The sequence below is a fragment of the Paroedura picta genome, chromosome 11 (assembly GCF_049243985.1).
Source record: "Paroedura picta isolate Pp20150507F chromosome 11, Ppicta_v3.0, whole genome shotgun sequence".
Classification (NCBI taxonomy): domain Eukaryota; kingdom Metazoa; phylum Chordata; class Lepidosauria; order Squamata; family Gekkonidae; genus Paroedura; species Paroedura picta.
In genome coordinates, this window is record NC_135379.1 from 12,934,211 (window position 1) to 12,961,328 (window position 27,118).

The window sequence follows — 27,118 nt, forward strand, 5'->3', positions numbered from 1 at the left end:
GCTCATTAGACATCGCCAAGGCTGCTTCCAAAGGAGGCTATTGCGTTACACTGCGTATGATTACAGCTACTTGTGTTGCAGAGGTTCTTGTGGGTGGCCAGTGTGCTGACCATTGATGGTGACCCCAGAGACACTCCCACCAGGATGAGCTGACCCCTCCCACTAGACATCACTGCTAGTCCAAACAAACTATCAGGATCAACGAAAGTGGCATTGCAGGCACACTGCCAAAATGTCACTGAGAAGTCCACACCTGCTGCCTTTTCTGTAGTCAAAGTCTAAGTCTCAGCTCAATGAAAAAAAAATGAATGTTCAGTTTTCTCCTCCATTAGGTGTGATGCTGGGGTTCAGTTCTAAGATCCTTTGGAACTGATTTCTCAGAGCTGCCAAGTAACCCTAACCTATTTGAACCAGTTGTAACAAATACAACTTTGCGCATGATATTTATGGCTTGCATACATTGCAATTTTAATATATAGGTTCATCCAGTTCCGTATTGTGTATTCTGGCTGGCCACATGGCTCTTTAGAGAAAAAGGTCACTCATAAGATGATCCTGAGATCATTTATCACATCCCCTCACCCTCCCACCGGTCTTTCATGACTACTATTTCTTTCCTAGTTCTGAATTGTGGCACTCAAAACTGGAGCTAACAAAAATTGAATCTGAGTGTGCTTAGATGATCCATAGAGTAGGTAAGGGGAAAGTATCACGCACGACACAAACTTTGCTCTCTAACAAACATGCCAGTGGGGGCAGAGGGGAATGCAACAGGTACTAATTTACTCTGTGTATTTTCTTCTTCCTCTTCCCTTCTCCCAGCATGAACAATCATTCCACCTTGAAAGCACTGTAGAAAACATGGTGGCTCCTTTCCTTGAAGAACTTGGACCTGAAAAAAACAACAGATTTGCTCTAGAGCTACAGCAAATTAAGGCTAAGGATTCAAACTGCTTCTGAGACCTTGTGTAAAGATCATGTTAAAGGTTATGTATCTAGGAGACCACCAACCAACAGGCAGAAGAATAATTAGTTCCACCCCATAACTATATTTAATCCTGAACATGGTCCAAGAATGCGGATGAAAAAATATGAAGAATTGGTCCATGTACAGGGAGGGTCAATATATTTTATTTTATACAAATCTTGGCGAACCCTGGGTTGGCAGAAAAATCTGAGAAGTTATTTTTTAAGGCAACAAGGATTTACAAACTTCCAAACTTTAAGAGAAGAAATGAAGGCTTGGGATGGTATGTCAGACGCCATCTTGGGAGCTGCCAAGAAATGTCCAAGATGAATTTGTGTGTGTGCTGGGGGTACCCGGAAGGCACACAGTAATGGTGGTCAGAGAAAGCGGGAACTGAGCACTGATGGTATTTGGGTTTGGAGGGGGGGGGCTGCACCCAGTCTGGAACTCAGCAAATCCCAAATCAACAGGCACTGTTGAGTGGATGAGTAAAGGTTGTCACTGAAAGCTGACTGTGTTTGGGCTGGGAGAAAGCATGTGGCTGGTTGTGGGCCTCCTCCCAGCTCAGACACAGTGGATCAGCACTTTTGTCTCCATCAGCTCTTGGTGACAAGAAAGAAGTGATGGGAAGGGGGTAAGAGGGGGCAAGAGAGGGAAGGAGGAGGAGGGTGCAGAGGCAAAAATATGGGAGAAGAGGGTTGGAGAAAGGTTGCTGGAATGGGGGGGGGGAGTGTCAGAAGTCAGATAAGAAAGCAGAGAACAATGAGAGAATTTCCCCACAAGTTTCTTATTGGTCTTTGCTAGTTCATATGAGCTGGATCTAGTTAACTGAGAGTTTCAGGAAATCACATTGGTACCTGGAGTACATGCTACTTCCTTCTCGACAGCAATTTTGACTCAAAAGGCTAATTCTAATCTCCCCTCTAGAAGAAAGAATATTGGCACAACGCAAATCATGCAGGTCCAGGTGTTTGGAAGCATGATGAAGGATGTGCAATGAGTGTCTCTGCAGATTTCCAAGAAACCAAAAAATATTCTTACTGCCAACTCCAGGTGTCATACCAGATTTCCCCTGAGTTTTAGACCTGCCTTTTACTGGCATGGCTCCTCTCCTGGGACATCTAAGGCATGTGATACTCGCACGTCTTAGCCACAATAACATCTGTGACCTCTAGTGCTTGGCATGATATATTGGAAGCCACTTTGCTATGACTGAGACTGAACTCCCAGCTCATAGTATATATGCTGGGAAGGACTCCATCAGTGGGGAAAAATTACATCTGAACCAGCCTTTATTCTCTTCTTGATGATCCCAAAGATAGAATGAATCTCCAGGAACCTGACTCTGCATCTACCGTGCTTTCCCCCCCTGAATAAAATTTGTTCTACTACTCTTGCAACTCTCAAGAGGCTGAATTCACTCCCTTTAGTGACCTCTGTGGGAGCAAGACATTAGCACTCGTCAGTCTGAATCTACCCATGATGGAGACCTGAACAGTACCAAGGATGAAAAGGTTGTTCTTGGTTGTCCTCACCTGAGCACCCCTCTCTTCATCCAGCTCCACAGTCATCAGTGCGGATGTCCCCTTCTCACTGACCGTTGAGTGTCGCCCTTGCCAGAAGAAGTAAACACATTTCTCTTTGCCGACAACTCTTGTTTGCTGGTCCCCCTTTTGCCTGCTTCCAACTGCAAAACAAAGTCAGGTCAAGAGAGGCTATCAATTGCGGTAAGCTTGCCGAACGTGCCGAAATTAACAACCTATTTGAGAAATGGATTGATTTTTGTGGAGAGATGGAGGGTTTATTAAGCAAGCAGGAGGCCCACGCAGAATGAGATAGTTTAAAAATGGTACAGGAATGTAGGGTGACACATATAAAGTCATCACACTGCGGAGGCAGAATGAGAACCAGCGTTGAATATGCAGGGGTAGTCAAACTGCGGCCCTCCAGATGTCCATGGACTACAATTGCCATGAGCCCCTGCCAGCAATCACTGGCAGGGGCCCCTGGGAATTGTAGTCCATGGACATCTGGAGGGCCACAGTTTGACTACCCCTGGTATAAAGAAATGGATTCTGAACAAAAATATCCTTCATATTTTTTTTATTGTGAGATATATACGATAGATTTTCTTTTAAATTTAGGTATAGTAAAAGCTATAGGTAGTTTGCAGAATGACGTAACACAGAACACGCAGCAATAATTAAATTCATAATATAGTAAAATACGTCAGTGATGAAATCTGAAATTTAAAAGGTTTGACGTAAGGATTACAGCATTTTGCAGAAAACGTCTTAAAAATTATAATGATGCTGGGGGGAAATATTTTCTGTTTCATACACCCCGTAATATATAATAACTTTTGATTTGATATATATAATTGGTCATGTAGTCCCACTTTTTCTTTTGTATCCCTTTTTGAATCTTTTTTTTTTAAATAAAATATATATATTCTATATAAAAAGGGGAGGCTGTAAATTGTGCACGCCCAATCATTCTAAAATCACACTTAGGTCCTAAGGTGGTAGGCACTAAATCCAAAGGAGTGCAAAGTGTTTCGGCAAGGAACTGGCAGCCAAAGATAGACATTGAAAACCTTTGCCGATTGGCCAGGTGCCAGTATTTCTCAAAGCAACTGCCTTTGCTTGAAGCAAATCAAGGCAATTACAGCATGCAGATGGTCTTCGGCACCTTCCTCCTGCCGCCAGATTAAAATAAGTGATGCCTGTCACTTTCAATTTAGACTAGGTCTTTGACAGCTAGGCATCATTTCGGGGTGCTGAGTGACACTGGGAAGAGCTATGGCTGGAGAGAAAGTGATTCCCAAGGATACCACTTTCCTGAGCAAACTTTTCAAGAGTTTCTAAGACGCCCATGGATGTACTGGGAGCAATACATTACGGATATGAAGGTTTTGCAACTACGAAGAGCACTAAGGTTGAAGGGCAAAAAGCACGTTTAAATTTTTATTGATCGATCAAATGTACACACTACCACTGCCTTGACAAGCGAGGCTCAGGGTGGCTGACAACAAAGTCAAACCCCATTCAGCAGACCATCTGAAAAGCAATAACACCGGTCGATATACGACAGGCTTTAAAGCCAACGTGGCGGGTTTATTATCATTCATTATTTATTACTAGTGTACTCTGTTTTGTACTTCAGCACCATTGGAAAACAAAACCGAATGACAATGCATCTGACCCGTTTTTTTTAAAGAGGTGATACAAAAGCTTGTGTGTGTGTGTGTGTGTGTGTGTGAAACATCTGTCACCTCTGGGTGGGGGGGAAAAAAGACCCCAAAGGATCCAGTGACAACACGGTGACAAACATTTATTTACGTTCACATCCTGCTGTTCTGAGAAGCAGGGCCAATTCCAGCAACGGATAGACATAAAAAGACTGAATCAATGCTGGCGTCCTTGAACAGCAAAGTGCATGACAAGGAACCAAGATCAATGCCGCCGCATTCAAGCACCGTCGATACCTCTTGATGGAGAATGCCAAGGTTTCACTAACCTGAAGTGCTCACCAGATATTTCCACTTGACCACATATGTGTCTCCTTCATGAAACTGCCCAATGCTTTGCTTAGGGAGCCGGCTGTAATCGAATTCCAAGATGTGCCAGACGTCCACAGAGACGGTGATGATCTCAAACTGTCTCCCGTCGTCTCCCTCGATGAAGCCGTAACCACGGCCGATATTCATCCCCTCTAAGATCGTCCCGACCGTTGTCTGGGGGACGGGCACCATTCGCATAATGTCATATGGCTTAGCGTCAGGCCTCATTTCGTCCTGGAAGGAGACACAAACGGTTTGTTTTGTCCTGGCGGGATATTTAACATATTATAAAGCCAGAGCAGCTGAAGTGTTAATCCAAAAGCACACAGGGATATCGAAAGTTCAGCAGCTGAGGCCGATCGCAGTGCAACTATGCAAAGACCCACGGGAAACACCAAGGGAAGGTCTCTATTGACAAATGGAAGCATGATTTCTTTTCTTTTTTAAGACTGTAAAGGGAAACAACTGCTGCAATTATGCAGAAAATTAGTCTCTGCAGTATTGGAAGCTGGCACCGAATGATGGCTATAGTACAACAGCGAAAGTTCCCTTCCCCTGAATACACTGGGTGAGGTTTCGGTAAAACAGTATCTCAGGGATTGCTTTCCATCTGTAAAAGGAAAATGATGTTATGCCCCACGAGATCAGGAGGAACAACGTAATGTGCATGGTAGACACTAGGCTCATGCACTTCGGCATGCTTCGGGCGCTTCAATGGCCATTCAAGCCCAAGGCCAAAGCATGCCGAAGTGCACTAGCCTAGTAGACACTGCTATGTATTATTCTGGTATATCCTTCATATTAATCTTATTATCACTGCTAAAGGTAAAGGTAAAGGTATCCCCTGTGCAAGCACCGAGTCATGTCTGACCCTTGGGGTGACACCCTCCAGCGTTTTCATGGCAGACTCAATACGGGGTGGTTTGCCAGTGCCTTCCCCAGTCATTACCGTTTACCCCCCAGCAAGCTGGGTACTCATTTTACCGACCTCGGAAGGATGGAAGGCTGAGTCAACCTTGAGCCGGCTGCTGGGATTGAACTCCCAACCTCATGGGCAAAGCTTTCAGGCGGCTGCCTTACCACTCTGCGCCACAAGAGGCTCTATTATCACTGCTATTCATACATAATTATAATTATCACTGCTATTATCACTGCTATTCATACATAATTATACGCCACCTTCTGTGGAGTAGATTCCGAGTTCTTCTCTGCAGGTTTCTTCAGCTCAGTCCAATCAAGAAACTTTTCTTTAAACAATATCGTCTCGTTGTGTTCTGTGAGCCTCCCAAAAATAGCCCAGTCTGGTCGCCCTTGTCCTTTTCTGCGTTACCGAAAAAATAAAACCACAGAGGCAAAGCCAACGTCAATCAACATCACCCTCCGCTAAGAACCCGAAAAGGAAGCCTGGAAGATTTATTTTCCTAGCACATTTCCTGTCTTCCTTAAGCTGGCCAAAGATCTATATATTCCACAGCAGTCGCCAACTTGTCCCATGAAACCATAAAAATGCGCAAGAAATCCTCTTGTCTACCATTAAACTCAAATCCCTAAACCGTCAACAGTGAGGAAAGTAAATTCAAAGGGAGGAAATTCAGCAGGAAGCTTCATAGGTGTGGATACCTTGGGATAAGGGGATTGCATTCCCCAGGATCCAGAGGATTAATATCACAGTTAGCATAGTCGAAGGTGCCGTTCCACAAGTGCTTGGCCAGTTGGAAGGCCACTTTCCTTTGGGCCAGGGTGACCTCCTTCCCATGCCAAACGTAGACTTCACTGCCAAAATCAAACACCAAGACCTGAAAGGGGAAAAGACAATGTAGTCATTCATTCGGCTGTAAAAGGAGTGGGTGGCAGGAAAAATGCGGAGTGGAATCCTCAGCCGAGTACGGAGCAAAAATGTTGCTTACAATAAAACACCAGCGAGGGGGTAGAGAAAGCAAACTCAGCTATAATTGTGGGCCATCAAAGAGTGAAGATGTGACTGGTAGAGACAATACAAATAACATTCTGTTATATAAGTAATTCTGCTACACTCGGGGTGGGGGGGGGCACAAGAAACCTGATAGAAGAAGAAGAAGAAGAAGAAGAAGAAGAAGAGTTGGTTCTTATATGCCGCTTTTCCCTACCCGAAGGAGGCTCAAAGCGGCTTACAGTCGCCTTCCCATTCCTCTCCCCACAACAGACACCCTGTGAGGTAGGGGAGGCTGAAAGAGCCCTGATATCACTGCCCGGTCAGAACAGTTTTATCAGTGCCGTGGCAAGCCCAAGGTCACCCAGCTGGTTGCATGTGGGGGAGCGCAGAATCGAACCCGGCATGCCAGATTAGAAGTCCGCACTCCTAACCACTACACCAAACTGACTGATCTTCATCATCTGGGAAAGTAGAAGAAGAAGAGTTGGTTCTTGTATTCCACTTTTCTCTACCCAAAAGAGTCTCAGAGCGGCTTACAGTCGACTTCCCTTTCCTCTCCCCACAACAGACACCCTGTGAGGGAGGTGAGGCTGAGACAGCCCTGATATTCCTGTTCAGTCAGAACAGCTTTGAGGAAGAAGAGTTGGTTCTTATATGCCACTTTTCTCGACACGAAAGAGTCTCAAATCGGCTTACAATCCCCTTCCCTTTCCTCTCCCCACAACAGACACCCTGTGAGGGAGGTGAGGCTGAGACAGCCCTGATATTCCTGTTCAGTCAGAACAGCTTTGAGGAAGAAGAGTTGGTTCTTATATGCCACTTTTCTCTACACGAAAGAGTCTTAAAGCGGATTACAATCCCCTTCTCTTTCCTCTCCCCGCAACAGACACCCTGTGAGGCTGAGGGAGCCCTGATATCACTGCTCAGTCAGAACAGCTTTATCAGTGCTGTGGCGAGCCCAAGGTCACCCAGCTGGCTGCATGTGGAGGAGGAGCAGGGAATCAAACCCGGCTCAAAGGGCAGTTTTTAGGCACACCAGAGCTGCCACTGAACGTCAAAATGCTACTTACGGTACCTCTTTCGAATTCAACAGTGTGCACTTTGGCATCTTTCCCCAGTAGTCATCATCTGGGATGAGTTTGTCATCCACCAGCCGGTAAATGCAGTTGGTTTCTATGATTGCGGCTTCATACATTTCGTCTTCTTCGGGTCTCCCAGCAGCTTTGGACAAAAGAAGACAAAGCAAAAACAGGTGCAAATGTTACAGTGCTCCTTCCGAGGCCGAGGCCAGGCCGAGAATTTCCTTCGAGGACTGCAAGAATAGAAGCCCCTTACTCTGGTAGCTCGTCTGGCCGCTGAGGAGTTTCCAGAATTCTTTGGCCGCGTGGGTGTGAGTGTTGATTCCTTCCTCTATGGTCTGCACGTAAGGCGCTCGACAGCCGAGTTCCCGCTTCGTCTGAATCAATGTTGCAAGTTCTGAAGCCTAAAAGGGTAAAAAGGCTGGATCAGGAAGAGGCTGATACTCCTGGCTCAGACCACTGCTGGCTAGAAGATGGCAGCGATTCCTCCCTCGTCCTGCTATTTTCATTCATTGATACTGAACCACAGAATTGTGAAAGATATAATCAGCCTTTTTTGTTTGGATTTAAGAAGAAGAAGAGCTGGCTTTTTCTATCCTGCATTTTACTACTGCAAGGAGTCCCAAAGGCACTTACAGACACCTTCCTCTGCCCACAACAGGCACCCTGTGAGGCAGGTGGGGCTCAGAAAGCTGCGAGAGAACTGCCCTGCGAGAACAGCTCTAAGAGAACTGTGATTGGCCCAAGGTCACCCAGCTGGCTGCATGAGGACGAGTGGGGAATCAAACCCAGTTCTCCATATTAGAGTCTGCCGCTCTTAACCACAACACCACCCTGGCTCTTTAAAGCAAGCATCTATTGCTTTTAACATAAACGTCAACAGGATACGCTGCTATGGAAATTCCCATTTCTGCTTCAGCACTTTCTGAATAAAAGGCAAACTAAATGATATCTACTTCCTGAAAAAGAGCCTCTTGTGGCACAGAGTGGTAAGGCAGCAGACATGCAGTCTGAAGCTCTGCCCATGAGGCTGGGAGTTCGATCCCAGCAGCCGGCTCAAGGTTGACTCAGCCTTCCGAGGTCGATAAAATGAGTACCCAGCTTGCTGGGGGGTAAACGGTAATGACTGGGGAAGGCACTGGCAAACCACCCCGTATTGAGTCTGCCATGAAAATGCTAGAGGGCGTCACCCCAAGGGTCAGGCATGACTCGGTGCTTGCACAGGGGATACCTTTACTTTTACTTTACTTACTGAAATAAAATGGATTTAAAAAAAACAACATAGGTTTGTGTCCTTTCAGATTCTATTCTGCGTACTGTCTACAGCCAAATTGCCCCCGGAAACTAAAATCGCTCAGAAGCAGGGGAAAGGCTGCAGTACTTCAGAGCTTTAGAAGACTCACCTTTGCTTTTTCTATGACATTGGCGAACTCGCCTGTCCACAGGAAGCAGTAATGGGGCGTCAGCAGCAGGAAACAATCGCCACTGTTCAGGGATGAAGCCCTGGGCTCCACTAATCTTGTTTGAACATGTCTTCTTCCTAAAGAGGAGGGAGGGGGGAAAAAACCCTCTGGGCTAATTGCATTACTATAAATACGTACTGGAGCCAGCCTTCAGACAGGGCTGTTCTGAGGAAACTGACCCCGACAAACCCGGCTACTTCTCCATCTCTCCAACATCATTTTACTCTCAAAAGTTGTTTTGGAGCAGAGGGTTCATTGACATGAGGAATGCAGCCGTTTGCTACAGAATTGTCCTTGCTCTTAGCACGCTGCTTGGAGCTTCCACAAAGGGAGGAAAGGCAGGAGGTAAATACTGACACCAACAGACCTGTGTCCAATTTCGAGGCTGGGATAATGGAGGAAAGAAAGGTCATAACAGCACCCACATTTTATTTATTTATTTTGTAATTTACACCATTGCTCTGATTTATTTCTAGGCTAAGAAATGATAGAGGTGCCATTTTCTCTCCATTCTCTGGATAGGTTCAAAAGGTACACACAGAGCTTTCTCTGTTACAACATATCAAGTCAGGAGCTCTGTGCATTTAAAAGGTTCTGGGTTTTGGTGGCGTTAGCAGCGCTTTTGCGGTGAAAGATGTGTTGTTGCAGCACTGTGCATTGGCTCTGTACAACAAGTTGTAAAAGGCACAAAAGGTGAAATCGCTGAAGCACAAAACTATCACACCTCTCTTCTCTATGCGTCACATGGACCAGGGTGCCAAACTGATTGGCTTGCATCATTCATTCATTCATTCATTCATTCATTCATTCATTCATTCATTCATTCATTCATTCATTCATATTCAGTTTCTGTACCGCCACTCTCGGCAAAAGCTGTCTCGTGGCGGTTTACAGATAAACGATAAAATTACAATATAAAACCCCATAAAAACTCCTATACAAAACGACTTACAAATGGCGGCAGCATCAAATTCTCTAACCCTTCTAAAGCCCTTCTAAGCTCAGCCCTGTTGTTCCAGCAAATGGGCCCATACCAATGACCTAAGCAATGGGAGATCAGAAGTCTTTAAAAAAAAAAACAGGTTGGGATCCACAGTTTGATAACTCCAATCACCATACCTCAGATAGGTAGGACCCAGGAGCTGCCTTACTCTGAATCAGACCACGGGTCCAACAAGGCCAGAATTGTCTATTCAGATAAGCAGAGGCTTTCCAGAGTCACGATGTAGGAACGACATCGAATTTCAGAGCTATTAGCTCGTTCAACTACATCCTTTTTCTAGGACAGTCACCAGGGTGCAGATGCTCTTGCTTCCCTGCAGGGGGGAGGCAACAGTTTTCGGAGGGGGAGGAGAAAAGCTGGGCAGGGGCATCTTCTTCCCCTGATCCACCCACCACAAATGGACTTTGATGGGCCCCCTTGCCTAACACAATAGAGGCAAAGGTTCAATATTGTTTATTTTGCTAGCCAGGTTCTTTCCACAGCAATCCTGTGCTGGGTTACTACAGTCTATGCCTATTCATTTCAATGCACTCAGGTTGGGGGGGTGGGGTGGGGTGGGGAATGCACTGCTAACCTCCTACTGAAATGAACGGGATTTTGCAGTGCGTCAAAAGTCTGCCTGGATCACGACCCCATTGCTACTGAACACTTTGCGTTCCAAGCTAATTAAAAGAGAACAGGTGCTGTTAGATAGCTCTTCCACCTACCTTTTATCTGCAGGAGCATCAGCTTCTTGTACGGCACGGCACTGTTGTTTGAGTTCTGTTCTGTTAGATTGACACTACGTAGGCTAACACTGCTGAAGTTCTCCTTACTTGCTAAGCCGGCAAGGGCTACTTCTGAGAAATTTGAGTTTGCAGACACTTAGGACAAGCGAAGTAAAAAAAAAAAAAAAAAAAGGAAAGACAGGAAAGAAAGAAAAAAAGAAGGGAGAGAAAAAAAGCAAAAAGCCACACACACACACATAGAACAAAAAAACCACGTTATGTTTTGCTTCCATATTTTATTTAAGTTTTTCTCATGCACGGCTCATTTTCAGCTTTTTTTGTTGTTGCTGCTGAAAGAGACAACAAAAAAACAGGTTGAGCTCATTTTACTTGCTAGTCGAAAGATCCTGGGATTTCCAGGAGGCGGATGTCAAGATAATTGGGAGACAATGAAAGCATTTTATATTCGAAGGGTCTCCCCTCCCCCCCTAAGGCAACAAAGTCCAAATATCTAATACTTTGTCCAGACAAAACATTTTGTATGGGAGTTCCTGAGTAATTTCTTGTTACAAAGGACCCAGATAGACTATCGCTGTTATTTCAGCAAAAATCGCATTTTTCCACCCGTCAAATCACAATAGCGGTGGGTCAACAGGGAAAGGGGGAATTTCCTCTATGGAAACACATCAACTGTCATAGTAAGGAGCGCGTTGGAGCGTTTTTGATTCTTATTGCACGATAGCTGTGCTTTGTGAGATGAATGTATAAACAGGTTAAGCGTTCTGTTCTTATACCAGTCTAAGATCCTGGTGCTTTTAAAATAAGAAGTACTCAGTACCCACAAATAAGAATACACAAATAAGAATTGCTTCTTAAATAAGTCGTGTTCAGTACACACAAAGCTGGCAGCGCTGTTCCAAGCAGATCTTTCTGTGCCCCCTTATAGACAGTGGGAAGTCATGGGCCTTATCCAGGATCAGTGCTGGTACAAGAGTTAAAGCTACTTTTAAAATTTGTCTGCAGCAGCCATAACATTAATTGACAGGCGTCCGTATGTTTAAAACTGTGGAGCAATAAAAGTGAGAGAAAACAAAGTCGCTGCACTTTGTTTTGTACTTTGGACCTGCCAGTCCTACGCAGCAAGTAATTTAGATCTCCCCCAAAAAGTAATAAAGAAAGTTTTAGACTCCCAGGCTTAGTTCTCAGCTTTCTGCAACCTACTTTCAAAGATCGGGTCTGGATGACTGAGTCTCAGGCAGACAAAATGCTTTACTACAGAAGTAATATTTAGGAGACCGTTTCTGTTGAGCAGGAGAGAGCATTGGAAGAAGTGCTTCAAAACAAATACACGAAAACCGAGTTTTCTAGAAAAAAGAAATCTACCATTCATCAGGAGAACCTGCAGAGTGCAGTCTCGTCCCTCCTGCCCAAGTGGAGAGAGGGCTGGCTCGCATTATCACCAGTGATGATCATCACCTGTCAACTTCACCAAACCATAATACTAATCTTCATGGGTTAACAGCAAGAACAAGACTATTCTACAATACTGGTGGATAATTCATTTCTACAACATCCTGGGGAGATCCTAATCAGAGAAGGAGTTAAAAAGAACCCCAAGAATTAATACATACATTTCTGTAAGTTTTCATAAATATGATAAAGGTAAAGGTATCCCCTGTGCAAGCACTGGGTCATGTCTGACCCTTGGGGTGACGCCCTCTAGCGTTTTCTTGGCAGACTCAATACGGGGTGGTTTGCCAGTGCCTTCCCCAGTCATTACCGTTTACCCCCCAGCAAGCTGGGTACTCATTTTACTGACCTTGGAAGGATGGAAAGCTGAGTCAACCTTGAGCTGGTTGCTGAGATTGAACTCCCAGCCTCATGGGCAGAGCTTCAGACAGCATGTTGCTGCCTTACCACTCTGCGCCACAAGAGGCTCTATAAATATGATATGGAAATATATAAATCAATACACAGAGCTGACCTAAAAGAGCCTCATCCCGACCTAAAGGAGCATGCGTGTAGATCGGAACTGAACTACACGAGCAGAATGCTTTAAAAACAATTAAAATGCCTCTAATCAGCTTTTGGTGGGAAGAAGAGAATGGACTCCAGTCTCCAACTCCCCCTCCCGAAGAACTGATGGGTAGAATTTTGACTTTAAAAAAATGTCAGCATGGAGTCCTGATGTTGATTGCAGTTGGAGCCGTGCGGATTGTGCACGGGGATATATACACAGAAGCTTGGTTCTGCAAGTGCAGCACCTCTGAGTAGATCCGGGTGCCCATTCACTATAAAAGTCCAAAAAACAGCTTTTTTGGCATCTATTATCCCCATCCATGCAATGCTGTGATTGTCTGATAATAGCAATGAATGCTGCAGCCGTCTGCAAAACGGCAAGGAGATGCATCTGAGTCCCTCCTTCCCATGTGAATCAACTGGAAGAGGGAGATAGGATCTAACTTAGCACCCAGAATGTAGACCCACGGGGTACATTCTACTTGGGGTGGGCCATTGGCAGTATGTTAACCTCTCATTAAAGCTTCACCAGGAAGTCCAAGAGTGTTACATTACAATTGCTTGTAGGCAGCCCTAGGATCTCCAACTTACTTTTTTCAACTTTCATCCGTTTCGACTCCATGAAGGCAATGTTCAGCCTCTGCTCTGTGTACTCATGCAGAATGTCCTCTCTTGCAGCCAACATTTTCAAGGGGTTCCTGGAAGCCTGGACTCTCCGCATGGGTCTCACTGCACGCTTGTGCTCAGCTACTGACGAAATTAACCTGAGAAGCAGAAGCAGCTGTGACAGACTACCCTTTAAAAAATCATAAGTGCTGTGTAAACAGGGAATGGACTGTGAAGGGTTAAAACCTCATACAACTAGAGAGCCTTGAGTGACAAGCTGCTCCAAGGAATTTGATTGGTTAATGTGAGTTGGGGAGAGAGAGAGAGCTGAATGCTGACGGGAATCCAGTCTGAGTCTAGACCTGATGGAGAAGAGTTGGATGCTGACTGAGTTTGTGCTTAGCCCTGACTGAGAGAACTGGGACAGTTAGCAAGGAGGAGTGGGTAGATCAGTGAAGACTCCCATTCAGGCCAAAAAGGGGGGTAGAGCTTCTAGTGAGAGAACAGATTCCCTGCACAGTTAAAAAGGGAGATAGTTCTAAGGAGTGGAGTGATCCCTGGTCTGGTGTGTTTAGAGACAGACTTCTAAGATCTGAAGAATCAGTTAAACTAAAGAAAGTATACTGGAGTGTTTTGGAAAGTGAAACAAAAGGCTCTCATTTTAAAAGATTAAAAGAACTTAATAAACTTTCAATTACTTGAAACATAAGAACTGTAGTCTTTGCCTATACTGATTTACTTCTGAGTTCATTATTGATTTACCTCAGATATTTTACTCCTGATTTCACCTGATCTTTTCCCTTCTACACTGAATAAAATATGTTATTTTTCAACTTTAAAAAGCCTCATGTACCATTTCAGAAGTTTAAGAGGGTGTTCATATTGAAAGTAAAAAGAAGCTCACTTTGGGGCATCAGGATCAAAGATGGCATCAAAGTCCTCATCCAACTCTAAAGGTAGAGTAGAAGTGGGGTAATCCGCAAGGCGATAAAATTTGGAAAATGTTTCCTCATCATCCAGCTTCATCACTTCTTTCACAGACTTGCCTGTGACTGTCAACACTGTCTCTTGCATCCCACCAACTACAGATACAAATAAAGAAGATTTTCACATTACCATTTAAAACCAGGTGTTATTCATTGTGGGCCCGATTTCAGGTAAAGTCATACAGGGATGAGAGTTTAAAACAGTGGATTTCCTTCTGTTAATGAGCTGTCTCTGAAGCTCTATAGTGCCTCTCCCCCCTCCCCCCTTTTCACCATATGATCTTTCTCGGATTTTTTTTTTTTTTTACGTTCTAAGTTGGGTGCTATAACGCTACACCAATATAGCAATTTGTTGCTATAGCAGCACCACTGAGATGTCTTGAGTCTGGTTAAAAAAAGAAGAAGGGTATGGAGAAAAGTGGCACTGTAGGAAGCACTGTGGACATTTTAAATAGTACAGCACTGAGATTCAGATGTGCAACATAGTAACAGAAAGCAGTTTTATTCAAAAGTGGCTCAATCACACAGATACTGAATCAGTGGTCAACTAGCAATGAACTAATACATTCCTATACATAATTCTATGTTTTCCCTGGAAAGGACCATATTTTCTTGACTCATGTATATGTTACTTTAAAAAATGCATCTTGCACTTGAATTAAACCTTTGTTATGCATATTTGCTGGAATGCAATGAGTAATCCAAGTACACTTTTGCTACTTGGTACTCTAAATGCAGGGATCCCCCAAGACCTGAATTTCTGACCCACCAAAAAGGTTACTGAGGCCTGTGGGTGAGGGTTACAGGTGGAGCCCATGCTATAATTATGCTCCTTGGGGTGGAGAACAGAAATATTCCCCTGCTGTCTTGCAATGAGTAAAAAACACAAGGTTGCTAGTTGCCGTTACATTCTTATTACTCCAAAACTACTGGCGTAATCCACTTATTAGAATAACTCAGAAGTAAAACAACGACAACAAAACCCAGATAAAACTGGTAACAGCAACTGCATTGTAGAAATGAATTGCAGACCTTTGTTGTTCAGCCTTCCCAAGAAAGTCTCTAATTTATCCAACTTCATGTCCGATTCTAGCGGCATATCTGGCCTTGCTTCAATTTCTAGGCAAAAGGAGATTGAACACAATCATTGTGCTGTTTCTTTAAAATCAATGGAGCAGATCAATTTTGTGAGTTTCTAATTACCCCACCTTCCAGAGGTTTGGAGATGGGGGTGGTTGACTTCAGCCTGCTGCTGAAAGGAGATGCTGCTGGCGTCACGGCAGTGGGAGAAGCCAAGCCTGCAAAACAAGAGATTTTTCCATGTCACACAAGATTGCGCTATTTCTACCAAATAAATTTGTCTGAAAGTTTTAGAAGAAGAAGAGTTGGTTCTTATATGCTGCTTTTCCCTACCCGAAGGAGGCTCAAAGTGGCTTACAATCACCTTCCCTTTCCTCTCCCCACAACAGACACCCTGTGAGGTGGGTGAGGCTGAGAGAGCCCTGATATCACTGCTCGGTCAGTTTTATCAGTGCTGTGGGGAGCCCAAGGTCACCCAGCTGGCTGTATGTGGGGGAGTGCAGAATCAAACCTGGCTCGCCAGGTTAGAAGTCCGCTCTCCTAACCACTACACCAAACTGGCTCTCTTTACATGGGAATCTCTCTTGATATCAGGGGTCCCCATCATGGTGCCCTCTGTGCTTTCCTAAAGCCCGATGATTGTTTCAAAAAGTGGGCGGAGCCAGATGTTGTCCACATTTAAAAAAAAAATGCTTTGGCAGAAGCTGCCAGTGGAGCACAAGGACCGTCACTGTATGTCTGAAGGAGGATGTTCATTTCAAAAGCATTTTGTTAAATGGAGCTTCTGCTTGCTGTGTTAAAAAAGATTCCTTTAACCCCATGAATAATTTTCTGGAATTCTGGGAGATGTTAGGCCAATCGCTCTTTCAGCCCGTCTCACCTTACAATGTGGTAAAAGGAGAAGCACATAACGCCACTCCAAGTTCCTTGAAGGAAGGGTGAGATAGCAATATGAGAAATTCCCTTCGGTGACCTAAATAAATTGCCCGGAATCTCCGGGTCTTCTCCCTCACTTTGTGGCAGATTAGAGAACTTGGTAGCTTCAACAAAGATAAATGGAAGAGATCATGGGGGTGGGGGGAATGACTTTTCCTTGTATATATATGCATCAGAAATAAGGAATTCCTAGCTAGAGCAATAATAACGTAGAATGGTAAACCCTCATAAGCATGTTCACAGACAAAGTGCATTGTCTGCTCTAGCTCAGGGCTGGCCAAACTCTGGTGCTCCAGATGTGTATGGACTACAATAACCACGAGCCCTTGCCAGGGGCTCATGGTAATTGTAGTCCATGGGCATCTGGAGAGCCACAGTTTGGCCAGCCCTGCTTTAATCCAATAAACACCATCCTCTTTTGTACCACTGGCCTTCAAACGTCCTTCCTTCATAGAACTCTTTCCCCATCCCTTTCTCTGACAAGGAATTCTGAATCTACCCTTTGGGTGTTGCAGAGGATTAAAGCTGCCCTATCAGTAAGTTCATGCTGATCACTGCTCCTGGAACCTTACGGCCTGTGTGAATGGAGAATATCCACACGAACGCTTCCAGCACCGCCATTCTGCTGTGTGTTGAGTGGGACTGGAGGTCTCGAGTTGGAGGTATACGGCCTCTCAGCCCAAACCATCCACCGTTACCAGTCTAATTGCCAAGGAGACAATCACCGCAGAAACGTTCAAACAGCCAACCACATACTAACCAGGGCAGTGTCACGGTTAGTGTCTAACTAGGACTTGGCGGGGATCTGGGTTCAGATCCCCACGTGGCCATGAGCCTCACCTTGGGGCAGCCCCACATGCCCTAAGCCTAATCAATCATGCAGGTTGTTGTGAAGATAAAAAGGTAGAAGAGAACTTGCGCTATGCATATGGCACCGAGGTAGAAATGGAGTAAATGGAGCATCAGGTAAAATACTAAATTGCCTTTGGAGTCATTGTGCTGATCAAAGGGCCATGACGTTGATATATAAAACAAAGCCTTTCCACACACAGTCCCTGCAGTTCAAAACCTGGGCTGCATTTGCCCGTTGAGGAATACGGTGCAACCCTTGTGCTACAGCAGTCTTTTGCCACTACTTTGGCTCGTCTACCCAGGAACACCCAGTTGCAAACAATGGCTATAGCATAACTGCGGTGAAGCAGCCGGTGAAGGAGGGCTTTACTCTTGGGTCCCGTGTCCCAAATGCCATGACCTTCTTAAGGCCAAGGTGATTTTTTTCCCTTTTTTGCCTTGCTTAAAATCAAAACAAGTATCCAAACACGACAAACAGGTCAAGTATTGGATCAAGGTATGAACAGAGCTCAACGTTTATCACTAGAAGTCAAGTCTTAGGGAGGCAGGTGGACCTCCACAATCTACACACATCAAAGCAGGGTGGGAGGGAGGGAGGGGGAGAGAGAGAGGGAGGGAGGGCAGGCTAAGTACAGCATCAGTTTAAAAACAGTTGCTGTTAGAGAGTGCTAAAGGTAAAGGTATCCCCTGTGCAAGCACCGGGTCATGTCTGACCCTTGGGGTGACGCCCTCTAGTGTTTTCATGGCAGACTCAATACGGGGTGGTTTGCCAGTGCCTTCCCCAGTCATTACCATTTACCCCCAGCAAGCTGGGTACTCATTTTCCCGACCTTGGAAGGATGGAAGGCTGAGTCGACTGCTGGGATTGAACTCCCAGCCTCATGGGCAGAGCTTCAGACTGCATGTCGGCTGTCTTACCACTCTGCGCCACAAGAGGCTCTTAGAGAGTGCTACTGAGCTTTTATTATAATTTTAACGCTTTTGCAACTGACCCAGCAAACTCCAGGAATAGCAGAAACTGAACATCGCTGGGCAGATCCTCCTGTGATCACTTTATGACTTTGTCAATACGGAAACATGCATAGAAACAACGGAAGAAGAATGGCTTTACAGACCCTTCTTGACCATTCTGCCAGCCACGGTGAACTGCGTCGAGTCGTTGGCCGCCCCCTTCCCCTTCGCTTTCCAAGCTTCTTCGCGGACGCTAATCAGCTGTTTTCTCTCTTCTATTGTCATTTGACTTTCGGAGCTATCTGACATCCTCTGCATCATTCCCAAGAGGACAGGTTTCAAAACAAGAAGAAGCACAGTTGGTTACAAATGCCATATAATACTGCAATCATGAAGACTTTTAGGCACACCCCTCCCCCAACCCACATAAACCACATGAAACACAGGCACCCCCCCCATCTTCTAGCCTTTAAAACCTACGAAACGTTTCAGCTGATTTAACACCCACATCCCTCCCCCCCATCCTATTTCCTGTTAGCTATCCCTTAGGTCAGGGGTAGTCAACCTGTGGTCCTCCAGATGTTCATGGACTACAATTCCCTTGAGCCCCTGCCAGCGTTTGCTGGCAGGGGCTCATGGGAACTGTAGTCCATGAACATCTGGAGGACCACAGGTTGACTACCCCTGCCTTAGGTGACATTTTACCAGCTTTGGTCTAGCCAATCCCATTTACTGCAGCTGCAAAACTTAATGTAGCGCAATACAGTTTACCTACCTTTTCGAAGGCTTGTCAACAAGGTAGCAACAGAGGTGGCTGATGCTGTCTAAAAAGATTTTAAACCCTCCCCCCTCCTCTAATCTCTTCTAGGAGAAGCAGCTTCCAACACACCCAAGGTTCACGGAGACCCTCTGCCTCTCCGAGCACCTGGTTTCGCTAAAGGTATCATCTTGCTATTTTAAATATCTTTTCCCTAAGGTTGCTTAGAACGGGTTTGCCTCTCCCTTCAGAAACTCTTCCTGTGTTGCCTTCAAAAGCAGCAACCGAGGGGAGCAGCTGCAAGCCAGAAGCACTTTAGCATCACAACACTGCCTAAGAAGAACAGGTACAATAAAGCAGGGGGGGGGGAGAGCTCAACTGGTACTATTACATTCTCTTCTAGCGACGACACAGGATCGGCTTCTCTAGGTGGCTATATTTAGATGCCCACGAGGAGCCTGCATTTGTTTTATGTGTAATTGATAGGATGTGGCAGCAGATCTGTTTATAGGCCACCGCGGTGGGACTATGGATGTGAACGGGACTTTCCAGGTGATTTCCCATGTATGCCGCTGCTGCCCCTGAGAGTTTCAACCAGGGTTCTCCTGCCAAGAATGCATTTCTTCTAGCCTTGTCTCATGCGCATGGCACACAATATGTAATGTTGCTGTTCGTGTGCATGTCAACTTTTAGTCCTAGCATGAAATCGAAGCGTCAATCCAATGGTGACTTCGTGCAGTGGACATGCCACAGCTTTCCAGGGAGCCAGTTTTTTCTTTAGCTGTTGCCCACTTGGTGAGAATTTAACTCTGCTCCTGTTTCTTCTCTTTTGCATCAGCAAAGGAGATGCACTTAAAGTTGTCACGACACACACAGTCCCCAGAAAATGAATTCCACACAAGCCTGTACCCGTATGACAGTAAAGGCACAGCTTTGTAAATGGTCATCAGTCAGAGAGTGAACGAGAAAGCTGTTTCAAAGTATGTAGGTTCCTTCTCCTAAGGATCGGCCAGCTCTGGGCTGGGAAATACCTGGGGGCTTTGGGGGTGGAGCCGGGAGTGGGCGGGATCTGGGGCAGGGAGGGACCTCAGTGGAGTAGAACAGGAGTAGTCAACCTGTGGTCCTCCAGATGTCCATGGACTACACTTCCCATGAGCCCCTGCCACCAACGCTGGCAGGGGCTCATGGGAATTGTAGTCCATGGACATCTGGAGGACCACAGGTTGACTACCCCTGAAGTAGAATGTTATGGAGCCCACCCCCCAAAGCAGCCATTTTCTCCAGGGGAACTGATCTCTGTCACCTGGAGATGAGCTGTAAAACCAGGGGCTGTGCAGGTCCCTCCTGGGGACTGGCATCCCTAATTCTCCTCCTCAAGCATTTGATATCGCCCTGTCTAGCCAGGTTAAGTCAACAGCTGTCATTGGCAAGCATTCTCTCCACTAAGTATCAAGCTGCTCTGGACTGATTTGGTGGTATCAGAAAGTCCTTAACTGCCCTGCAGAATATTTGGAATAATTACTTGCCAGGGTACGTGCCATTTTCTGAACTGGTGACTCAGACCATTCCTTGCCGATCAGGAAGTTAAGGTCTCCTGAGGCAGCCAGAACACTTAGCAATGGTGTGCCACTTCCGAGATGTCTATAAGAGTATTTGTGTTTCCTTCTCCCTCCCTTCAAACAGGTGTACAGCTGTTTTGGGAGAAGTACAACCAGACCCTGGTTAAGCACTTGGATACAAGGCAGTACTTGAAAAAGACTGAGTAAATAAGAAACATGCTCTGGGTCACTTTAAGAGCTAGGGAACACTCAAGTGTCCCATTTTGCCAAGTTCTAAGCATCTGCTATAATATGAGAACATACTTCATTCCTTTTGACTGCCAGGAAGGTTCATGCAGAAACATCAGCGCACCTATAAATCCTAAGTAGTCTGCAGAGGGAAGACCACCAAAGATTTACACTTATTCCTGTGGCAAATGGTCTTATTCCAAATACACTTATTCCTTTCAAGGACTACTGCAAATAGGAAGCATAAAAAACACAGCTCTGGTCCATTATACAGAGTTTACCGACGATTAATTCAGATAACCAGCCTATGGCTCTGGTGTGTTTGTTTGCAAAGACCCAAGAGGATCTAAATAATAGCAGGATTCATTTCTGCCTCAGAAGCACCCTATAGCAGAATATAGTGCCCAATCGTATTCCCAAATAATCTATAGCGCTCAAAGTGAAATGTTCGCATTTGGTCAGACTCAAGTTTAGCCTGTGGTCCACTCGCTAACTTTAGATATGTCACAGCTGCACAAAGTATTTGCTGCTGAGCTTGAGATCGAGGTCCTGCAGCCATCAGTACTAACAACAGAGTCCTTGCAAATCAAGTTCAAGCCATTGCTGAATGGGGTCTAATATTGCTCTGCCCTGGGATGCTTTTCCTCTATTGAAAACGAAGTAGGACGGTTCTTGGTTCACCTGAAAAGAAGTGTGACATCTCGCGCCCCCCCCCCTTTTGAGCACTAAACTAGACCAAAGGCATATAATGCAAGCTCTATTCTGAATAAGTCCCCATTATTCGCTTTGAGTCTTTCTGAGAAAGGCTGACTGTAAATGCTGGAAAATGAATATGCGGCCCATGCTTCCCCACCCTCTGTTCTTGAAATGAGAGGTTGCAGCTTTAGTGCTTCATTACAAAGGCTCCCCCTTTACCAATCAGACAGCCAAACAAGCCAGACATCTGGTTCGCTGCTCAACCAGAGGGAAAGGAAAGCTTCCTGAGAAAGCTCCATAAAAAAAGTGATGTAGCATGATTTGCGTCTTCCAAACTTGATCATTTTGCAATCTAGATAGAATGGTGCAGTTGAAAGGAGTCCTACAGGCCACCAAGTCTAACCCCCTGTTCAAAGCATCTATGATAAGTATCTGTTCAGGTGCTGCTTGAAGACCACCACTGAGGGGGAACTCACTGCCTCCTTAGGCAGCCTATATAAATAATAAGCACTGGGGAGAGGGCTGCATTTCTGAAAACACAGGGAAAGAGAAATGCTTCAGAGAATTGCACGGTTCATAGAGGTTGAAAGATACCCAACACTGGAAACAAATGCAGCCTGCTCTTCAAATTATGCCAATTTTAAAATCCCTAACTAAGGGTGCTGCTTGGGTGCATTTACAAAGGCAAAGGGGACTGGTAGAGGACAGGAAGGACTGGAGGATCATTGTCCATGGGGTTGCAATGGGTCGGGCACAACTTTGCAACTAACAACAACAACTACAATGCAACATATCACTTTCCTGCAAAAGTGTGCATCTGAAAGCTTGCCCAAATGTGTACCTCTGTATGCTGACCATGTCCCTAAACCCAATCACGAACTAGCAACGAGTTTCAAAACTGAGTATTATCTCATTCCTTGCTAAGCTAAAGAAACAAGGCATCAGAATCAACATTTCACCTTCCATCTCCAGGGGTGACGTTCAAAGACCAAAGGACTTGGCTCTCTCAAACTAGCACTACTGACCTTAAGAGAGAAAAGAAACACAGAAGGTTCAGAAAGAGCAGCAAGGCTGAGAACAGAACAGAAAAATGAACTATCCCATCCCAACTCTTTAAAAAACAAAAACACACCAACAAACAAAAAACAGAGGGAATGCAACATCAAGTGTCCTATGAATAGGTCATCCATGGACACCACCTGGGACTGACTGGCCATTGAAACTCAGAGGGGTGGTCATTGATGGATCATTGATTTGAATGGTGGCTGATAGCCAAAAACAAGGAGAGTGAAGCCACAGAAGTTCTACAGGCTGTGGTGGCCACTCAGCTCAGATTTGGCTAGTAGTACCACCATTGGGTGACAACTGACTGGTTGCCTCCCAGTGGAAGCAGTGCAAGAAGAGGTAATGGGTGAACCAACACTGGTACTACTGGGTGGGTTTGAACTGAGTGCTCCCAGCTGCACTAGCTCCTAATACCATATAGGTCACACAGCTGGGCTTGCTCCTGATCCACTTTAAATTACCAGCCTGCCCTCAAATCCCATGATATCCCCAGAATACATCCTTCCCCCAGTCAATGCAATGCATAGTCTTAAACCTGGTCACTTCTCCCCATGGCCTACGGTAATTAGGTTCTCCTTTATCAATTAGCAATCTGCCCTGGATTAATTTGTGAACCACTGGGGGGGGTTATATTTTAAAGACCGACAGGTAATCATGGGCCAGTTGATAATATACATATGATGTACATATATTTTGGTTTCCTTTGGCCTCCGGTTTCATAAGGGTTGGGAAAGCAAGAGGTACACAAATAAATAGCCAATGGCTGTTGTTTCTGCTCTGGGGCAAGTAAGCCTCTTGTCTAAACATGGATGTACCAAAATGTGCACTGCACAGCAAACAAAGCAAGGAAAGGAACTAGAACAACGAGCAAAGGATCTCCCACTCCTGGCTATTATAATGTTAAATAGTCAGGGACTGAATGGCACAACACTGGTGGGATATTTCACAAATGACACTCAGAAAGCCTTTTTTGAATCCACAATGCATTTTTAAGGCTATGTATCCTACTGCTAAGAACCAGCCGTTTTACATTTAAAGAAATGGCCTCTGAAACGGAGTAATCCATTCTCCTGTTTCCACAAATGGGGCTGATATGGATTAATGGTTACTAATTGATGAAGTTATCCTGACCTGGCCCATTTCTGCACCGGGAACTTCGCTGCCCCGGCTCCCATGCAGGAGCACAAATCCAAGGCGGACGAGGTGCACGAGGCCAAAGGTTCCCCTGTGCAGCAGCAGGAAGAGGTGGGGCAACCTGCCCCAGCTCAAACTCCATCCTGCAGCCTGGCATGAAACTTCCAGTGCAGAAACGGTCCTGGATATGCTGATCTCACCAGATTTTGGACGTTAAGCAGGGTCAGCCCTGGCTAGTGTTTTGATGGGAGACCACTAAGGAATACCTAGGTCATGACACAGAGGCAGCCAATGGTAAACCACCTCTGAGCGTCTCTTGCCCAGTAGACCTACAGGGCCTCCAGAAGCCTGTTAAGACTTTTTAAATTATTATTATGAAACTTGATGGCCAAAAAGCAAACAAATTATGAAGTGTCCAGGCCCCACTCCTGGAGGTTGTGATCTCAACTATGCTAGAAAAACACGAGTATGAATTTTCTGAAAGCAAAGGCCATCCATCATCGTCAACCGATAAATGAATGATGTGATGCTGCAATTCACAATTCAGCCGACTCGTTGAGCACCACATTGGAAAGCAGGCTTAGATGTTAAAGCAACTGGGTTTTATACAGTTTATTTTGGGTGGAGAGGGATGCAGGGAGAAGAGACCGTCTACAGAAATGTAGTATTGGAAGAGCGAACATAATGGAATGCTTGAGTTTTGTTCTGCCGGTTTTTAGGCACGCGAAAAGGGAGGGGGAGAGAGAAGAAAAGAATGAGCAAGAGTAAAAAGACATACAAACATGAAGGGGATACAATACGTCCTCTGTGTGACCAACGCTCAACAAATCATTGCAAGACCCGTTTAACGTATGCAAGATTTGCTCACCTGATTAATAGGTACAAAGGGATGAGATTTATGGGCAGCGGCTATAGCAGGAGAATAAGTAGAAGCATAGACAGGTTCCTATGGATAGGGCAGAAGCATATGAGAGCATTAGAAAGACACAGAAGTGATGTTCAGGGTCATAAAGGGGGGAAGGAAGTCACCTCAAGTTAAACAGCAACGGGGCCGTTTTCATCCTTACCGTTTCGGAATTTTGTTCTTCCCTTCTGCTAAGAGGAAAATACACACGCAGTATGTTTACTGAAGCCACTCCCATGCAATAATTAAAAGGGTTAGTGACAACCAAATGGCCATGTGCTCTGAAAGAAAGCCACAAGCATGAGGAAGAGCATATCCGATGCTCAAAGGTCCAGCAACCCATTAACCACAATGGCAAAGCTTTCAGGGGCAACAGTTCGGCTTCCGACGAAAACCAAAGCTATGATCTCGGTACGCCATTGCCATGAATGCGGCTGGAAAGGAATACTGACCACGCCCGGGAAAGGGGAGTCAGGCTTACCCAAAGCAGCTTAGACAGGGCATTATCATCTGTACCTCCTCCTTCTTCCTATTGGTTAAAACAAACAGGAAACATTGCAGAGGGAGACAGGAAGGCACGGCGGCAGAGAGTCGCATTCCAAGTGCCACTGCTCTCGGCCTGATTAAAACGTGCAGTGGGCGCACGGCACCGCATGCAAGCGGAAATTCCAACAGCAAAGCAGGCTGCTAAGCCAGCGGTGCTTTCTTTGCCCCTGTTCTGGGCATCGAGGCTTGGCAAGACTAGCTCTTGAGCTATCATGCAGCCCTGGGAGTAGCTCAGTCCCAATGATCAGTAGCTTCCTTTTGCAGGGAAGCAAACAGGTGTTGAACCCCACTGGTCAATTTAATAAGCCACTGGTATTACCTAGAGTTCAGCAAATACCCTGGGACTCTAAACTGCCTAGGGAAGATGAGCAGAGATTTCTGCAAAAACAAACACACCAGAAACCACACAGACACACGTTTCTAATCTAGCAGAGGACTGGATCATTTCCTTGTATGATTACAGGGAAGGGGAACGAAGCAAGGCAGCAAAGGGGATGTTAAAGCCAATCAGCTCTAGTTATGATCTGAATCACATCAAGAACCATGAACATTCTGAACCAGATATTGCTTTTCTTCCCTCTGTGTAAAACAGTTTTGAGTGGTTTGGAGGCCTCTCTAAGAGGGAAAACACCCACTACTATTGAAATGAAATTATGGGCTTTTCCGCATTCTCGTTTTCCTTGCTTGTGCATTCCTACCACCTTGGATCCCCCCCTGCAAATTCTGCACGTTTTGCTCCCTCTAGTGGTCAATTTATTATTACATTTCCTTGCGTCTGGCATATCTCCCTTCAGATTTAAGCTTCGAGTTTTTATGCCAGACATAGAATCCTAGAGTTGGAAGGGCCCTCCTGGATCATCTAGTCCAACCTCCTGCAGAATGCAGGAAATTCACAACTACCTGCTCACACACAGAGACCCCAGAATTTCTGGCCAGTAAAGTGACAGAATAACAAATCACCAACTAGAGAGAGCAAAACACATTAAGAACGGGGGAGACCCCAAAGCAACAGAAACACACAACTTCTGGAAAATGAGAATGTGCTTGGTAATAGAACAATACATATTTTAGCACTCCCCTAAGCATGTTGCCCTCTATAATATACCAAGAATTTGACAGTGTTTTAATTCTATGAACATTTTTATGACTGCTGTATCATAACACTCTAAATGCAACTAAGACAGTTTCTACATTCTTAAAACAGTATACCCAAAACAGAATATTAGAGGAATATTCACAACTCCTGAAAGAAAAGGAAAATCTCATCTATAGGTGAAGATCTGCAGCCAAATTAAAGTTAACTTGACTCCTACTTAAATGCTTAAAAGCGTTGCAGGCAGACTCCATTTGGGGGCTGTATAACCTCACAAAGAGAATCTTCTGAGTTTTACAAGCTGCCACCCAGGATGCACAGGCAAATCACGCCAAGCAAAATCAGTTACACTCCCTAAATGGCACGTACTTTTGATAGGAAGCCAGCCGATCAACAGCGTTCATTATCTTCACGAACAACAACAAAAAATCCTCTCTCTAGCATTGCTCATTAACTCAGCAATTTCCAGGCTGAAACATGCGTAGCTTCAGGGCAGGGTTGAGCTGCCAGGGTAATTTTTACTGTCATGAGGTTTAATACTGTCATTCATAAAATATCAAGATGATACCAAACTGACTGCATGCACTGACTTACTCTAACTCACTACCACACACGATGGCTGTCCAGTACAGGTTGCTTGGAACACAAGACCATTTAGCCTCTGAGACCCAACATTGCAAAGGAAGGTTCATTTTGAAATCCCCTTGTGTCCCAGCGTCTTCAGCTACGCAATGCAAGACAACCTGTCGACCATTAACTGTCTGAATGCAGGGTTCAAGAGAAAACTGTGTGTATCAAAAAAGACATGGGAGTTTGGGGAGACCCAAGGATAATACTTTCAAGTTTGAAAGTATGCCTAATATTTGTGTCTAAAATGAACCTGGTGATCATTGAGGGAAATAAGAGCTTCTCGGCCAGGGCTGGGAAGCTACGAGAGAAGAAGAAGAAGAAGAAGAAGAAGAAGAAGAAGAAGAAGAAGAAGAAGAAGAAGAAGAAGAAGAAGAAGAAGAAGA

At 45.2% G+C, this 27,118-nt stretch overlaps 1 protein-coding gene across 16 annotated transcripts in view; it reads right to left on the reverse strand.

The window, feature by feature from the left end:
- SVIL (supervillin) overlaps positions 1-27,118 on the reverse strand; it is a 162,188-nt gene that overhangs the window by 8,510 nt on the left and 126,560 nt on the right. For 11 of the 16 annotated variants that reach the window (XM_077303818.1, XM_077303811.1, XM_077303819.1 and 8 more), the window contains 17 exons: positions 24,948-24,995; positions 24,431-24,508; positions 22,323-22,388; positions 18,288-18,435; positions 15,513-15,602; positions 15,337-15,423; positions 14,223-14,400; positions 13,304-13,476; positions 10,694-10,849; positions 8,924-9,060; positions 7,777-7,924; positions 7,517-7,662; positions 6,150-6,325; positions 5,709-5,850; positions 4,487-4,763; positions 2,503-2,654; positions 787-892 (listed from right to left, as the gene is read on the reverse strand). In XM_077303818.1, coding sequence (XP_077159933.1) covers positions 787-892; positions 2,503-2,654; positions 4,487-4,763; positions 5,709-5,850; positions 6,150-6,325; positions 7,517-7,662; positions 7,777-7,924; positions 8,924-9,060; positions 10,694-10,849; positions 13,304-13,476; positions 14,223-14,400; positions 15,337-15,423; positions 15,513-15,602; positions 18,288-18,435; positions 22,323-22,388; positions 24,431-24,508; positions 24,948-24,995 — 2,308 coding nt within the window. The remainder of the gene's footprint in view (positions 1-786; positions 893-2,502; positions 2,655-4,486; positions 4,764-5,708; positions 5,851-6,149; positions 6,326-7,516; positions 7,663-7,776; positions 7,925-8,923; positions 9,061-10,693; positions 10,850-13,303; positions 13,477-14,222; positions 14,401-15,336; positions 15,424-15,512; positions 15,603-18,287; positions 18,436-22,322; positions 22,389-24,430; positions 24,509-24,947; positions 24,996-27,118) is intronic. The other 5 variants (XM_077303817.1, XM_077303824.1, XM_077303812.1 and 2 more) reach the window with 4 other exon arrangements.